This window comes from Protopterus annectens, chromosome 3.part0, assembly GCF_019279795.1.
Source record: "Protopterus annectens isolate FY-2018-M chromosome 3.part0, PAN1.0, whole genome shotgun sequence".
Classification (NCBI taxonomy): Eukaryota; Metazoa; Chordata; order Ceratodontiformes; family Protopteridae; genus Protopterus; species Protopterus annectens.
The window spans coordinates 928,921,144-928,937,562 of NC_056731.1; the positions used below are offsets into that span (position 1 = coordinate 928,921,144).

General features: G+C 42.7%; 1 protein-coding gene across 1 annotated transcript in view; it reads left to right on the forward strand.

The window, feature by feature from the left end:
• The window catches only part of KDSR (3-ketodihydrosphingosine reductase), a 1,199,410-nt gene extending 1,183,263 nt beyond the window's left edge, over nucleotides 1-16,147 (forward strand). The window contains exon 10 of the mRNA XM_044065256.1: nucleotides 15,335-16,147. Within this exon, the coding sequence (XP_043921191.1) occupies nucleotides 15,335-15,454 (120 nt within the window). The 3' untranslated portion in view covers nucleotides 15,455-16,147. The remainder of the gene's footprint in view (nucleotides 1-15,334) is intronic.
• Nucleotides 16,148-16,419: the final 272 nt, after the last annotated feature.

A 16,419-nucleotide genomic window follows, 5' to 3' on the forward strand; every position in this document is an offset into this window, starting at 1 on the left:
TTTAGATGTTCACAGGCAATTGCGTTATTACTTAAGCAGGACTAAGGATTTTAGGCAGTCTCAACAGTTGTTTGTTTCTTTTCCTTTGAGTTCGCAGGGCAAGCCTGTGTCAAAACAAACTATTTCTAGGTGGATTGGTTTTTGCATTGCATTTTGTTATTCCCATCATGGCAAGGAGATTCCGGCTGGGATTAGGCCTCATTCCACTAGGGCTACTGCCACTTCAACAGCTTTTCTAAGGGGGGTGGCAACTAAGGATATTTTGGAAGCAGCTACTTGGAGTTCAGTGCATACTTTTTCTAAGCATTATCACCTGCCCATCTACTCTAAGTCTAGGGCTGGTTTTGCCACAGCTGTTTTGCAAGGCATGTTGTCAGCTCCTGCTTCTTTATGATTTGCCAGCCTCCCTTACCTCTGCTTTGGGATTCTACCCAATAGTAAGGACTGCAGCAATGGGGAACGAAGAACATAGTACAGTTTTGTACCTACCATAAATGTAGATGTTCGAGGATCCCATTGCTGCAGTCCAACCCTCCCTCCTTCCCCTCTGTGTTTAGGGGTGGTTGTGTAGGTGAGGTTACATGCTGATATTTTTGTATATATTCTTGTATTTACTGTACATATTTGTGGTGCAGGTATTTTGGGCCTTGTCTTTTTAGGGTCTTCTGACATCTGGGGCAAGAAAAGACTGAGGATATGACGTCGGTCATGCGCATTAGTACCCTGACGTACTGACGTCAGTCTAATGCGCCCTGACCGACGTCAGCCTTATACTCTGGTATTCGGGCCGACTGGATAAGCGGACTACCCAATAGTAAGGACTGCAGCAATGGGATCCTCGAACATCTACATTTATGGTAGGTACAAAACTGTACTTTTTCCCCTCAGATTTCTAGTTCAGACTAGGAGGCAAGCTCAGTTTTGTACTCTCCTTGTGGGGGTTCTGTTTCTCTGAGACTGTTTCTAGAATGTGCCATTGTTTTCAGTGGTAGAACACTGAGGTTTCTCAGTCCCTAAAAATACTATGCACCGTTACAGAAGGAATGTCAGAACCTGCACCCCTTCTTGCATTTTTGTCAGCTTTAGCGAATGTGTGTTGCTGCCTGCAATTTTCCTCCCAAACCTGATCTATCAGCTATAGTTTTAGGTAATCCTTCTGCTTCTAAACACTTTTATTCTATTCCTATTATTTCTGATAATGATGGGAAAATTATTGGTAATTGTGGAGAAATGTATATGCTTCCTCTGCAACATTGATTTTCAGAATTTTGAATTGTCAGGTTCATATATTAAGATTTGTCCTAGTTATGAAAGTACGATGAATGTTTTTTCCTGCACTTTCTTCTTATAAGGGAAAATCTGCTTTAAATAATTTAATTTCTTCTATTCACGTCACTACTCACTGTATACTGTGTATGTATGACTGATGATACTTCTTCAAGCAGTATGGCCACTGGTACTGTTTTGAGAATGTTTGCATGACTGTGTTCTCAGAACCTCCCAGGTGATAAAACTTAGATTTTATATTCTCATTAAGATAGAGGCTTAGTGCTTGGCCCCTCTGCTGCAGAGGTGATCAAAAAGTTTGATGAAAGGGGTAACCTGATCAGCCCTCTTTTTTTCCAAATTTTCCAATGTATTCTGCAATTCCCCATGCACTTTTGGTAAGAAACAAAATAAACAGTCTCAACAAAATGTAGGTCAACAGACTTTTAAGAAGAAATGGCAAGGGTGTTCCAAGAAGAATTCTGGAAATTCCAAAAACCAAGGACAATCCGATAGGTCAGAATGACTTTTTAAGATACTTTATTCCCCCAGTCCCACTCTGTCGGCACTTTTTTTTCACCAGAAGGTCTGAATCTCCACTTTTCTCTTTGGAAGTAGATTCAGACAACAGTGTTCTGAAGATCATTTATCAAGGTTGTAGATGACAGTGGGAGGAAATTCCTCTCTTCCAGGGGTAATACTTCATTCTCCATATCAGACTGTCTTGTCTCCACCTTTCCATCATTGCCTGCTGTTCCAGGGAGACAGAAATAGTTCCCCCTTCCTAAGCTAGAAAGGGGTTTTATTCAGGGATGTTTTTAGTGCCAAAGAAAGAAAATGCTTAGAGATCAGTTCTGGATTTTTCTTTCCTAAATTTGTTTGATAGTACCCAAATTCAAAATTGTGTCAATTCGCAACTGCTATCTTTTTTTCCTCATTCAAGTTTCCTGGTGACATTGGATTTAAAAGATGCTTGTCATCACATTCCTATCCATCCAGACTTCAGACATTTCTTAAGGTTTTGTGTCTCTATATCACATTATGATTTCTCTTACTTAGACTTAAGACTATCCACTGCAAAGTGTGTTCATAAAGTATCTAGCTCTAGTTATAGCTCGTTGGTGGCTAAAGGGTATCCACATTTTTCCGTAGTTAAATGGCTTGTTTATCTTTGCAGTTTTTTCAAAGTGTCAGGAATCTCTCGGGTGAGAGAGATCTCTAACAAAAGTTGGGATTCCAAGAAAATGTTCAGAAGTCTTTTTTGACTCTGTCTCACACAATTGTGTATGTTCTTCGTGTTTCATTGTTGCTGTCATTACATTTGGGTAATCTGCTGGCAGGTTGCCCTCAGTCGGCCTGAATTCCAAAGTCTTGGGTCCTGCGTTGGTTGGTGTCTCCTCTTCCCTGACGTCAGGGGTATAAAACATGCAGCCGATGCCATTTTCTTTAGTCTTTCTTGCCGCACGGTGCCCGAAGCAGAAGCATTTCGCAAGTGCCGGTCGGCCGACTACTGAAATATTCGAGTTTGAGTTTCAGAACCGAAGTCTTCACTAAAGCTAAGTACCCCGTTGGGGAAAATTTTTTCTTGCTTTTTACCAATGTCAGAAAAAGTTAATAATTGTATTACTTGTGGAAAGCAAATACCACATAAGTATTTACATTTATACTGTATTCCTTGCCTAGGCCCTGATCACAATGTGTCTGGCTGTCGGTTTTGTGCTAGATTTAACCAACGCACTATTAAGCGTCTGTATATTTTTGCATCAAAGTATTTTGGAAACAGATTTAACTTCCCAGAAATGTCGTCTGATAGCAATCCGACTACTGGAGTACATAAAAAATGCAAAGAAAAGGACAGAGAAAGGCAGTTGAGATCCGAAACCAAAGACGAAGCTTCTCCTAAGCCAGGCGCCGGTTCGCCGGTACTCCGTGAGATGCTTTTGCCGCCCCTGATACCCACTACCTTTGAGTCGCAGGCCTCTACCGACACCCATGTGAAGTCCGGCATGCTGCAAGATATTCAAGGTATTGGACCGATGGATGTATCTCCCTCGGATGGGTTCGGAGCCACTGAGCAGGCACCGGCTTCTGAGGGTGTATTTAGACATCAACATTTGTATATCAAACCGACGACAGCTGCAAAACCAAAGACAAAAGCAACTTCTAAAACTAAAAAATTGACGCATGAGCCACGTGCACAGACCTCTATGCCTAAAAAAACAGATGATCAAAATGGATGAAGACCTTATTACCTTGATCAGGGGTACCCATCCCCCTCCTGATAAGAGGCCTAGGCAAGATACTGATTATGAATCTTCTTATAAGTGCAGCCACCAAGATTCAGTAGACACTGGCCTACAAAAAAAAGGTCCTTTCCTGTGTCAGACAGAGCTCAAAGGGGCAAATCCAGATGCCCTAAGGGTTCCAGATACCAGGTGCAAGATTCATACAGGTCAAAGCAATGGGGAGCTTCCACCTCCAAATCTGGAGGAGATAAAGCGCAAACCTATAGAAAGCAATCCCAATGACTTCCCTCTGCCTACACCAAGCACTTATCATTTGGCAGCACCCATAGGGGGAAAATTAGCACTTTTTTGCACAAAATTGGCAGTTAATAACCAGGACAAGTGGGTACTAAACATCGTAGCACAGGGATACAGATTCCACTTCCACACTCTGCCAATGGCAAATGGTTGCCCAGATCTGCCAAAAAATCAATGGGCAGAGGCACAGAAACAGGCTATGTCCCTCATTGGTATGGGGGCCATTCAGACAATACCAGAACAGGAAAAAGGACAAGATTTTTACTCAAGACTGTTCTTGGTACCCAGAAAGGACAAGGCCTGGCGGCCAATACTGGATTTATCGATTTAGAACACATACCTGGACATTCCAAAATTTAAAATGCTGACTTTGCAGCAGCTTCTGCCCATGCTGGGCAAGAATGCTTGGCTGGTGACTTCAGACCTAAAAGAGGCATACCTGCATGTCCCAATAAGACAATCGTGCAGAAGATACCTCAGATTCAAGGCTGGCTTAATGCATTACCAATTCTCTGCACTGCCCTTTGGCTTATCTACTGCGCCCAGGGTCTTTACAAAGTGCCTGGCACCAGTAATTGCATTTTGCAAACAAAGAAGTATACAAATATATACTTACTTGGACGACTCTCTCATTCAAGCAGAGAACAAGGACACTTCTTCGACACCTGGCGTTTGTGAAAAGGCTTCTAACATGCCTAGGGTACACAGTAAACGAAAAGAAATCACAACTGGTACCCTCTCAAAAGATAACATTCCTGGGTGCAAGCTTGAATACAACTGCCCGGATGGCTTACCTCACGCCAGACAAGCAAAGGCAACTGACTACTTACTTCAAACTGATGGCAACAAAAACCCAGTCTTCTGCAAGACAAATTCTGCAGGCTCTGGGCTTCATGGCATCCTGCATTCTACTGATTCCATATGCAAGACTGCATATGAGGAAACTTCAGTGGTACCTAAAAGGTTTATGGAGTCAACATTCTTACAGTCTGGAAACAATGATTTCTGTCATTCCCTGCCTGCAACAGGAGTTTCTATGGTGGGCAAAGGCATGTCACCAGAACATGGGACTGCCATTCACTCTACCCCCTGCCAGCCAAACCATAACAACAGACGCATCAGATTATGCCTGGGGGGGCCCACATGGCAGGAAGATGCATTCAGGGCACATGTTCACCAAAACAAATGCATCTGCATATCAACCAGAAAGAGATGCTAGCTGTTCAAAATGCCCTAACAGCCTTCAAGGCCTTACTTCATCCAGGACAGCTACTGATAAAGACGGACAACACCACAGTCATGTGGTATATAAACAAGCAAGGGGACACACACTCATACCCCCTTTGCAGATTAGCCATGGCACTGTGTAGCACAGCTTTGACCTACCAAATACATCTTCAAACTCAATTCCTGCCAGGAAAACAAAACACTCTGGTAGACGATTTAAGCAGAAACCTTATGGATCCTCATGAGTGGAAACTAAATCCACAAGTCTTCAGCATGATAATAGAGAAATGGGGGAGCCCAGATATATATCTATTTGCCTCTCCTCAAAATTATCAATTGAAAAGATTCTGCACAAGGACTTATCACAGACAAGCATGGAAAGTGGACGCCCTATCCTTCAGTTGGAAAATCCTATCAGTTTACGCCTTTTCCTTCTGCCTCTTCTCCCCAAGGTCCTCCTAAAAGTCAGACAAGAGAAACCAAAGATGATACTAATTGCCCCGGACTGGCCCCGCCAATACTGGTACCCAATCCTAAGGAACTTGTCTCAATACCCAGCTTGGACCTTGCCACAAAGACCACAACTACTGTCCCAGCAAAACAATCAGATCCTGCACAATCAACTACAGACTCTGAACCTGGCAGCATGGCTGATCATGTAGTCATACAAACAACACCTCTCAGTAAAGCTGTGATGGATGTCATTTTGGAAGTCAGAAGGCCTAGTACTAGAAAATCTTATGCTGACAAATGGAAGAGATTCTGTGCTTGAAATCAAGCACAAGAAACTGATACAGCAGAACCAAATATTCCTCAGATATTGCAATACTTAACTGAGATGCTTGACAGAGGCCTATCTTTCTCATCAATTAAAATCTATGCTGCTGCCATTTTGGCTCATTACAATACAGAGCCACCAATCTTTTCTCATCCTTTACTAAAGCAGTATCTTAGAGGAGCCAAAAATTTAAGGCCTCCTAGAAGATCACCATTGCCTGCATGGGACCTCAATTATGTATTGGAAAAGCTCACCCTGCCTCCATTTGAACCAGCTGCTACCGCTGATATAAAGTTCTTATGCAAAACAGCTCTGCTACTAGCAATTACTTCAGCAAGAAGAGTTTCAGAGCTACAGGCCCTCATGGCTATAGAGTCTTTTGTAATATATTTTACCCAGACAGGGTATCTCTGAGGACAAATCCTACTTTTATGCCTAAGGCGGTTTCCAGTGTGGCTCTTAACCAAACAATTCATCTTCCAACCTTTTATCCAAATCCGCAGAACAAGGGGGAGAGAATTCTGCATTCCTTGGACGTACACAGACAGCTAAGATTCTACTTAAGCAGGACTAAAGCTCTAAGAAAAACTGAGCAATTACTAGTGACACATGCTGCAGGATAAGAAGGCAAGGCTATTTCAAAACAGGCAATTTCAAAGTGGATAAGCCACTGCATCTGTTTCTGCTACCTACACCATGGTAAACCTGTGCCCAAGGACATTAGGTCTCATTCCACCAGAGCCGCAGCTACTTCAGCAGCCTTTCTAAGGGGAGTACCAACCAAAGACATTCTAGAGGCTGCTACCTGGAGTTCTGTTCACACCATTACACAAAGCATTATCATTTGCCTCTCTACTCTAAATCCAGAGCAGGCTTTGCCACTGCAGTTCTGCAGGGCCTTATAGCCGCTCCTAATGCTGTTTAGCTCCAGCCCCCCAACCATAGCTTTGGGATTCTACCCAGATGTAATGACTGCAACAGTGAAACACGAAGAACATAGTACAGTTGTGTACACTTACCATAAATGTGGATGTTCGAGTGTATTCACTGTTGCAGTCCAGGTTACCCTCCCACCATCCCCCTGTCATTCCGGAGTTTCTTTCCTTCTCTATCTTCTACAACCTACGTGGTGTATTTGCTTGTAGATGAAGGTAAAGTTTATATTGATGCATGTATGTATGTATGTATGTGTGTGTGTAGATATATATATATATATATATATATATATATATATACATATATATATATATAGATATATATATATATATATATATATATATATATATATATGTGTGTGTGTATATATATATATATATATATATATATATATATATTTTTTTTTTTTTGCTACCTTTTTGGGGGCACCTGACATCGGGGGCAAGAAAAACTAAAGAAAATGGCATTGGCTGTATGTTTTATACCCCTGACGTCATGGAAGAGGAGACAGCAACCGACGCAGGACCCAAGACTTTGGAATTCAGGTCGACTGAGGGCAACCTTCCAGTAAATTACCCAAATGTAATGACTGCAACAGTGAATACACTCGAACATCTACATTTATGGTAAGTGTACACAACTGTACTTTCTGGAATGTCAACTAGACATCATAGTTCAAAGGGGCCAAATGAAAAAGTAGATCTATTTCTATGGTTTTCCACTCATACTTTGGTCACTGTGAGGGAAGACTTCAGGATTTTGGATCTTATGGCTTCTATGGTTTTCTTGATAGCCCTGGCAAGACTCCACATGAGAATGATATAGGGGGTGTGGGACACCAAGGAGAGAGACAAGCACATAAATATAAAAGAGATGCTTGCCCTGATCAAAGCAGTTATCTCTCTGAATCATCTTTGGTCTCCGTGATCTCTTCAAGCTGTTACAAACAGTACTACAGTCATATGTGGTACATTAATAGGCAAGGCAAGGAGGGACCAAATTGGTATCACCTTTGCAGACCAGCCACGTTAGCCTGGGATATAGTTTCACAGCATAGTCTCACTCTGCAAGCATCCTACATTCCATCAGAACAAAATTGTGTGGCAGACAGGCTGAGCAAGCAAGGGCAAACTCTCAGGAATGGAATCTAGCTCGGGGGTCTTCAAAGATATGATCGAGCTGTTGGATTGATGTTCATCGTGCATACAGCTGCAGTACTCACTGATGGGTTCTCTGCCGTCAGGCGGGTCCTCGGTCGGCCGAATTCCAAAGTCTAGGTCCGGGGTCGGTTGTTGTCGCTTTCTCTCCTGACGTCAGTGAGGCCGGAGTATATAAGACACAGCCGACGCCATGTTCTTCAGTCTTTTTTGCCGCGCGGTGCCTGAAGCAGAAGCAGTTCGCAAGTGCCGGTCGGCCAGCTCCTGAATTATGAAAAAAATTGGAAACCGAAGTCTTCATTAAAGCTAAGTACCCCGTTGGGGAAACTTTTCTTGCCTCAGACCGATGTCAGAAAAAGTTAATAATTCTATTTCTTGTGGGAAGCAAATACCGCATAAGGATTTCCATTCCCTCTGCATACCTTGTTTAGGCCCAGACCACGACGTCTCGGGCTGTCGCTTTTGCGCTACTTTCAATAAACGCACTATTAAGCGTCGGGCGGAGTTCGCCCAACACTTTTTTGGTAAAGCCTTTGATTATAAAATGTCGTCGGAGACTCCGACTACCGTTTTGTCCAAAAAACGCAAGGACAAGGACCGACATGCGAGGTCCGCGGTCCCCACCGACACCACGCCAAAACCGGCTACACGTGGTCTGGTTCTCAGCGAGACTCCTTTGCAGTCCCTGACTACCGACTACACTCCTTTGGCGGTGTCCTCTGTACCCGAGACCGCAGGTACCTTGGCCCTTTCCCAGACTACAACCACCGAAGCCATTGCTAATGTTGAGCCTCCTAATGTGGACAGGTCCACTTCCACCCATGGTGTCTTTAGACCCTCATCTTCTTTTTCTATTAAGGCCTTTACTAAATCCAAAGCAGCCAGGCATCCCAAGAGGCCTGTTGCACAGGGCCCTTCTCCAGGCCCCATGCCTAAAAAACAGATGCTTAAAATGGCTGAGGATTTAATTACTCTTATCAGGGGTTCTCAACCCCCTCCAGACAAGAGACCCAGAGTGGAGGAAGATTCTCCCTCTTCTGATCAGGGCTCCATTTTATCAGAACATTCTGATGTAGAGGAACATTCTTACTCCCCTTTTGAGGATTCGGATGCAGAGCAGTCCATTCCTTCTGTATCTCCTCCTGAGGATTTTTCCTTTGGGGAAACCTTGCACACTTTAAGGGAACACTTCCATTGGGAAGGCCAAGACTTTTCCAATTCCAAGAAAAGACTTAGGGAATTTCTTTTGTTACCTCAACACAGACCTCTGGCGATACCTCCTGTTTTGGACATACTTGGTAATGTTTATTCGGAGGCTTGCCTTAACCCGGATTCCTTGCCTCCTGCACCAGTCAAACCTGATAGGTACTACAGAGTTCCTAACTCTCACCAATTTCTCTACAAAAGCCATAATGCTGACCCTGAAACCATTTCTCAAGGCCCCAAGGGATTGAAGGCCTCTACTGCCAAGAATCCACTTCCTGCCGAAAGAGAGTCAAGATCCTTAGAAAGGTGGGGAAAAAAGGTATATACCTCGGCCACCCTAGCCATGAGGGCCTTAAATTGTCAGTTTCATATGCTTAAATATCAACAGTTCCTGTTATCACAATTAAGGAATAAAATGTCTCAGCCTGAACAACCAGATTTGAAGGAGTTGCAGGATATGATGCATAGTGCAGAGCAAGTGGGTAAACACACCTTACAATGTGGCTATGATGCCCTAGAGGCCTCAAGTAGGCGGCTGCTACAGGATCAGTCATTCGTAGACATGCCTGGCTTAGGGAACAAAGCTTGCCTGATCATGTGAAAGCTAAACTTCTAGATGCTCCTTTACAAAAGGATGTGCTGTTTGGTACTAATGCTGAGGAGATATTACGAAAAATGGAAGAAAAAGCCAAATCTATGCAAACTGTCAAAGCTTTTTTACAGGTCCAACCACCACGTTTTAGCAGAAATTGGCCTTCAAAAACTGGTCCTTTCCAGCCACTGACAAGCCCCAAAGAGGTAGATACAGGCACAAGGGGCAGAGGGCAATCACAAGGATCATATAGAGGCCGACAATGGCAAACTCCAGCACCAAGAGGTGAAGACAGTGCACAACAATACAGGAAACAAACCCAATGACTCCCTCATTTCCATGCCAAGCAGGTCTCAGCTGGCAGCACCTTTGGGAGGCAAGCTAGCATTATTTGCAAGAAATTGGCATATTGTCACAACAGACAAATGGATCCTGGACGTTATAAACAGAGGCTACAAATTTCAATTCCACACTCTTCCAAAAATGAGAGGCATGCCAAACCTGCCACACAATCAAAGGGCAGAGGCACAACTACAAATTTCAAAGCTCATAGGCATGAGAGCTATACAAGAGGTACCTACTCACGAACAAGGTCAAGGTTTTTATTCAAGACTTTTCTGGTACCAAGGAAAGGAACCGACTGGAGACCCATTTTGGACTTATCCATCCTAAACACATTTTACTCGTACCAAAATTCAAGATGCTCACATTACAGCAGCTTCTTCCATGCTGGGCAAGGAGTTTTGGCTGGTAACATTGGACCTCAAGGAGGCATACCTGCATGTCCCAATCAGACAAAGCTGCAGAAGATACCTCAGATTTCTTGCAGGTTCAATCCACTATCAATTCTCTGCATTGCCCTTTGGCTTATCTACTGCACCCAGAGTATTCACAAAGTGCCTGGCATCAGTGATTGCCTACTGCAGACTTCAAGGGATACAAATTTACCCTTATTTGGACGACTGCCTGATCCAAGCGGACAGCAAGCACATACTTCTGGAACATCTGGCTTATGTAACACGGTTACTGCATTCTCTGGGATACACAATCAACAAAGAGAAATCTAGGCTAACACCATCTCAGAAAATAACTTTCCTGGGTGCCAACTTGGACACAAACACCCAGATGGCCTATCTTACGCCAGAAAAACAGGGGCAACTAACTCAGTACTTCAAAATGCTAGCAAAATGTACCAGGCTTACTGCAAGGAAAATCCTGCAGGCTCTGGGCTTCATGGCATCTTGCATTCTTTTAATCCCATGTGCAAAGCTGCATATGAGGAAACTTCAGTGGTACCTAAAAAACCTATGGTCTCAACACAGTCACAGTTTGGAAACAATAATACCAAAAATTCCATGTTTGCAAAAGGAATTTCTATGGTGGGCCCAAGCATGTCAAGCAAACACAGGCCTCCCATTCTGCAAGCCTCAAGCAAATCAAGTCATCACAACAGACGCCTCAGATTACGCCTGGGGGGCGCACATGACGGACAGGTGCATTCAGGGCAAATGGTCCCAAAGGAAAAGCACCTTCACATCAATCAAAAGAAATGCTAGCAGTAATAAATGCAATTACAGCTTTCAAGGACCTCCTGCATCCAGGACAATTACTGATAAGAACAGACAACACCACAGTAATGTGGTACATAAACAAACAAGGAGGAACACATTCATACCCCTTGTGCAGACTAGCCATGACTCTTTGGAACTTGGCTCTGGAATGGCAAATCGAACTTCAAGCACAGTACTTGCCAGGATTGGAAAACACGCTGGCAGACAATCTAAGCAGAAATATGACAGATCCACACGAATGGAAGTTGCATCCTCAGGTGTTTACAGAGATAATCCAAGCGTGGGGGAGGCCAAACATAGATCTTTTTGCCTCCCACAGGAATCATCAATTGGAAAAGTTTTGTTCGAGGACCTTTCATCCAAAGGCCTGGAGAGTGGACGCCCTTTCATTCAGTTGGACAGCATGGACAATTTACGCATTCCCACCTCTGCCTCTTCTGCCCAAGGTGCTCTTGAAAGCAAGAGCAGACAGACCGAAGATGATACTGATTGCTCCAGATTGGCCAAGGCAACACTGGTACCCGCTCCTGAGGAGTCTAACACATACTCCTCCCTGGTCCCTGCCTCTAATACCTCTTCTGCTGACTCACCACAGCTACAAAACTCTTCACAGTCAGCTGAAAACACTCAATCTCGCTGCATGGAAAATTCCTTAACACCACAACAGACCCTACTCTCCAAGGAGGTGCAGGATGTCATTTTGGAGGCCAGAAGGCCATCTACTAGAAAAGCTTACTCCGCAAAATGGAAACGGTTTTGCTCTTGGAATGAGAAAAAAGGCCAGGACCCTAGAAAACTGAACTTGCCTCAGGTATTACAGTATATAGCTGAGCTGTTGAACAGTGGACTTTCATTTTCTTCCATAAAAATCCATGCCTCAGCCATTTCTGCAGAATTCAACACGGATCCTCCTTTATTTTCTCACCCACTCTTACGACAGTTCCTCAGAGGGGCTAAGAATATAAGACCACCAAGGAAACAACCAATACCAGCCTGGGATCTTAACTACATACTAGAAAAATTAACATTGCCTCCTTTTGAACCAGCTGCCTCAACAGATTTGCAATATTTGTCCTGGAAAACAGCCTTCCTTCTGGCTATCACTTCAGCTCGTAGGGTTTCGGAACTACAGGCCCTCATGGCGGTGCAGCCCTTTCTCATCTTCCATCAGGACAGGGTTTCCCTTGCCAACCCGTCATTTATGCCTAAAGTGGTATCCAGGGTAGCTTTAAATCAAGCCATACACCTTCCTACCTTTTACCCCAATCCTCAAAACAAAGGGGAAAGGCTGCTACACTCTTTAGACATCCATAGGCAGCTACGTTATTATTTGGACAGAACAAAGTCCTTCAGAAAATCAGAACAACTCTTTGTGTCCTATGCTGTAGGGGCTCAAGGGAAGCCAGTTACCAAGCAGACTATTTCAAAGTGGATAGGCCACTGCATACGGTTTTGTTATTCCTATCATGGGAAATCTGTTCCTACAGGCATCAGATCCCACTCCACCAGGGCCACAGCTACCTCTACAGCCTTCCTCAGAGGAGTTCCTACCAAAGATATTTTGGAGGCAGCCACTTGGAATTCTGTACATACCTTCACAAAACACGACCACCTGCCTTTATATTCTAAAACTAGAGCAGGCTTTGCCACTGCTGTGTTGCAGGGCATTCTGGCTCATCCCAGTTCCAGCTAGTACCTACCACCCTGTGCGTAGCTTTGGGACTCTACCCATCAGTGATTACTGTAGCTGTATGCACGATGAACATAGTACAGTTTTGTACCTACCATAAATGTAGATGTTCGAGTGCTAATACAGCTGCAGTACAGGTTTCCCTCCCTCCTTCCCCTCTTGGTAAAGGCATGGGACCTAACCCCCTCTTCATACAACCTGACTGGGTTATCCTTCTATGGTTTATTTGCTTGCAACTACTGATTTTGGATTATATTGCATTGCATGTATATATGTATATATATATATATATATATATATATATATATATATATATATATATACATATATAATTTATGTATTGCCTTCCTTCTGGGGGCTTCTGACATTTGGGGCAAGAAAGACTGAAATACATGGCGTCGGCTGTGTCTTATATATTCCGGCCTCACTGACGTCAGGAGAGAAAGCGACAACAACCGACGCCGGACGTAGACTTTGGAATTCGGCCGACCGAGGACCCGCCTGACGGCAGAGAACCCATCAGTGATTACTGCAGCTGTATTAGCACTCGAACATCTACATTTATGGTAGGTACAAAACTGTACTTTCCTCAAGCAGACCTCTTTGCTTCATCTATGAACAGTCATCTGGCAAGACTTTGCTCCAGACTCCATGCAGGAAGGCCTGGAAGGCAGATGCCTTTTCTTTTCCTTGGACGAGAATGCACTTGTATACTTTTCCAGCCTTTCCACTAATTTCCAAGGTATTTCTGAAAATTCGGAAGACATCCTCCAAGATTATTGTGATGATCCCCTTTTGGCCCAGGCAATAGGCACTTGTTTAGTGAGGACATGCAGCAGGTACTAATGGAGAGAAGAAAGCCTGCTACTAGAAGATCATATATTAGCAAATGGAAAAGGTTTTCTAGCTGTTGTTAACAGCATAACCAGCTCCCATTTGGTGCTAGTTGTCCTCTGGTTTTACAATATTTGTGTGAGGTAATATCCTATGGCCTTTCTTACTCCTCTTTCAAGGTTTGTTTATTGGCCATTTCGTCATGTCTGCCGATGGATCCTCCTCTTTTAATACACTCTCATGTCAAAATATTTTTAAAAGGGGTTTTGCATAAGAAGTCTGAAAGAAAACCAGTGTCCCCTCTTTGGGATTTTACCTTTCTGACTAATCCTTCTTTTGTGTTTAAAGTGGTATCTGAATTTATTTTAAGCCAAACTGTCCATCTAAATGAGGGTGAGAGGATACTGCAATACATTGAATGTCCACAAACAACTCAAGCACTAACTTGACAGAGCTAAATCTTTGTGATCTTGGCATCAGTTGTTCATTTTTTGTGAAGGTAAGAAGGGCAACCTGTGTTAAAACTGACTATCTTCAAATGTTTGTCTGAGGCTGTTATTACCTTTTATACTCACAACAAAACTGTTCCAGACAGGGTAAAGGCCCACTCTGCTAGGGCCTTGGTTTCATATTTGGCTTTTTGGAAAGGATTAGATTCTAAAAGTATTCTAGAAGTTGTAACCTGGTCCTGTGTACAAACTTTTATAAGCACTATAAGTTTAATTTCTTTAAGCCTAGATCAGGCTTTTTGCAGGGACCATTCTCCAGCAGCTTGTGGACTACTACTCCTACCTTCTTATGTAGGGAAATCTTAATGTAGTCTACCCATATAGCCAAGGCTACTTCAGCAGTGATCACTATGATGAGAATAGTACAGGTTTGTAAGTAAACTTACCATAACAGTCGATATTAGAATGATCACTACTGCAGTAGCCACTCCCTCCCTCCACCCCCCCCCCCGTGTGTGTGTTGTTTGTTTTGTTTTGTTTTTTTCTTTTAGCAGTGTCCTTTCAAGGCTCAGCCTCCTTGTCTCTGTTGGGAAGAATGCTGTGAAAGGCTTGGTGCAGGAATTTGTCTTTTAGTCAGCTCAGCTCGAGCTGTCTGACAGTTTGGGCATGTAGAAGGTGCCTTGTAGCTTTGGAAGCTGGCCAGCTGTTATATCCTATAGAAGGATGTAAGCCATATGGCTAAGACTACTGCAGTAGTAATCAAACATCTACTGTTATGGTAAGTTTACTTACACAACTGTACTAGTCAGTTTGGAAGTGACATTCCCTGGACTATTGCTTATTTTTAAAAGTTCAAGCCTCTCTAGTAGTGTTCTAAAAGATATTTTAAAGTAAGCTAGTTCATTATTGGAGTAGCTCATGGTCTACAGCAGGTTGTAGAGTAATTTATTTTGTACATTTCTCTATCTGACTGAACTGGGTTCACTGTTTATAGTAGCATGTATGATTTTAATTGTAACAATGTGATATGCTTATCTGTTGGACAGAAATATTACATTATTAACAGTTCTAGTTTTCTTTTTCAGATAATTACCATGGGGCTTTTCCGTACAATAGCACTTTTTTATCTTGGAAGTTTTGACAGCATTGTCCGCCGTTGCATGATGCAAAGAGAAAAATGTGCAAGTGCGGGTAAAAGTGAATAATCCCTTCTGTAGACTGACATAAAATTGCACTATGTAATCCTGTGTGTTGGTAAATTTCACTCTGTCCTTTGACCCAGAGAACTTTGTATAATGGTACATTTTATGGAGTAATCCACCCTTCAGAAACATAGCAAAGTGTTGATTCCTGAAAAACATCAAATACACTGGCATGAAGAGCTTAAGGAAAAGGGAGCAGATTCGGTGGACAAAGTGAAATGGCGACTAGAAATAATGAATAATGCAACAAGTCAGAAGTGCTTCCAGAGAAAACTTCATATTTTATCTTACCATTCTGGACATCTACTGTATTTATTATTTTTTGTGGTAAAGGCTATGTAATATTAATGGGTAATATCTGTGCTGTTGTAGCAGTTTAATAAAGCTGCTTCATAAACTATTTTATGCCTTACATGCTGAATCTGCCTCGTATATGGCACATATGTATATTTTTTCTAACCTGTCTTTGCTAATTACTGTAAGACTAATATCTGATGCAAGTAATCTGTAATTATATGACTTGTCATAGCTGTGTCACTACTACACATTGCCAAAAGCACATACTAAGACTGAATACAAGTAAAATATTTAAGTAATGTTTAACTAGTAACACCCAAGAAACTTAAACTGTATTTTAAGTGCCATGTGGTATCCCTTACTATACAATAAAGGCAACAAAAGCAGATGTTTATATCACATACATTGAAAGTGTTTTATTTAATGTGGGCTACATACTGCACATAATTTTTCCAAATGTTTTGGGTTTCTAATACCATGACAAAAATGTTATGGTGGTTCCATGAAATCAGTATTGCTTCAGACATTGATGTTTGCCAATAGTGCTCTTCTCAGCAGCTGCAATGTGCCCAGAATTGCACCCGTCTGCAGTTCATACAGGGTTACATGTATTTGTAGAATATTTAAGTATACTGGCAAATTCTATTTTATTAGTCCTGTTGCTCCTAATA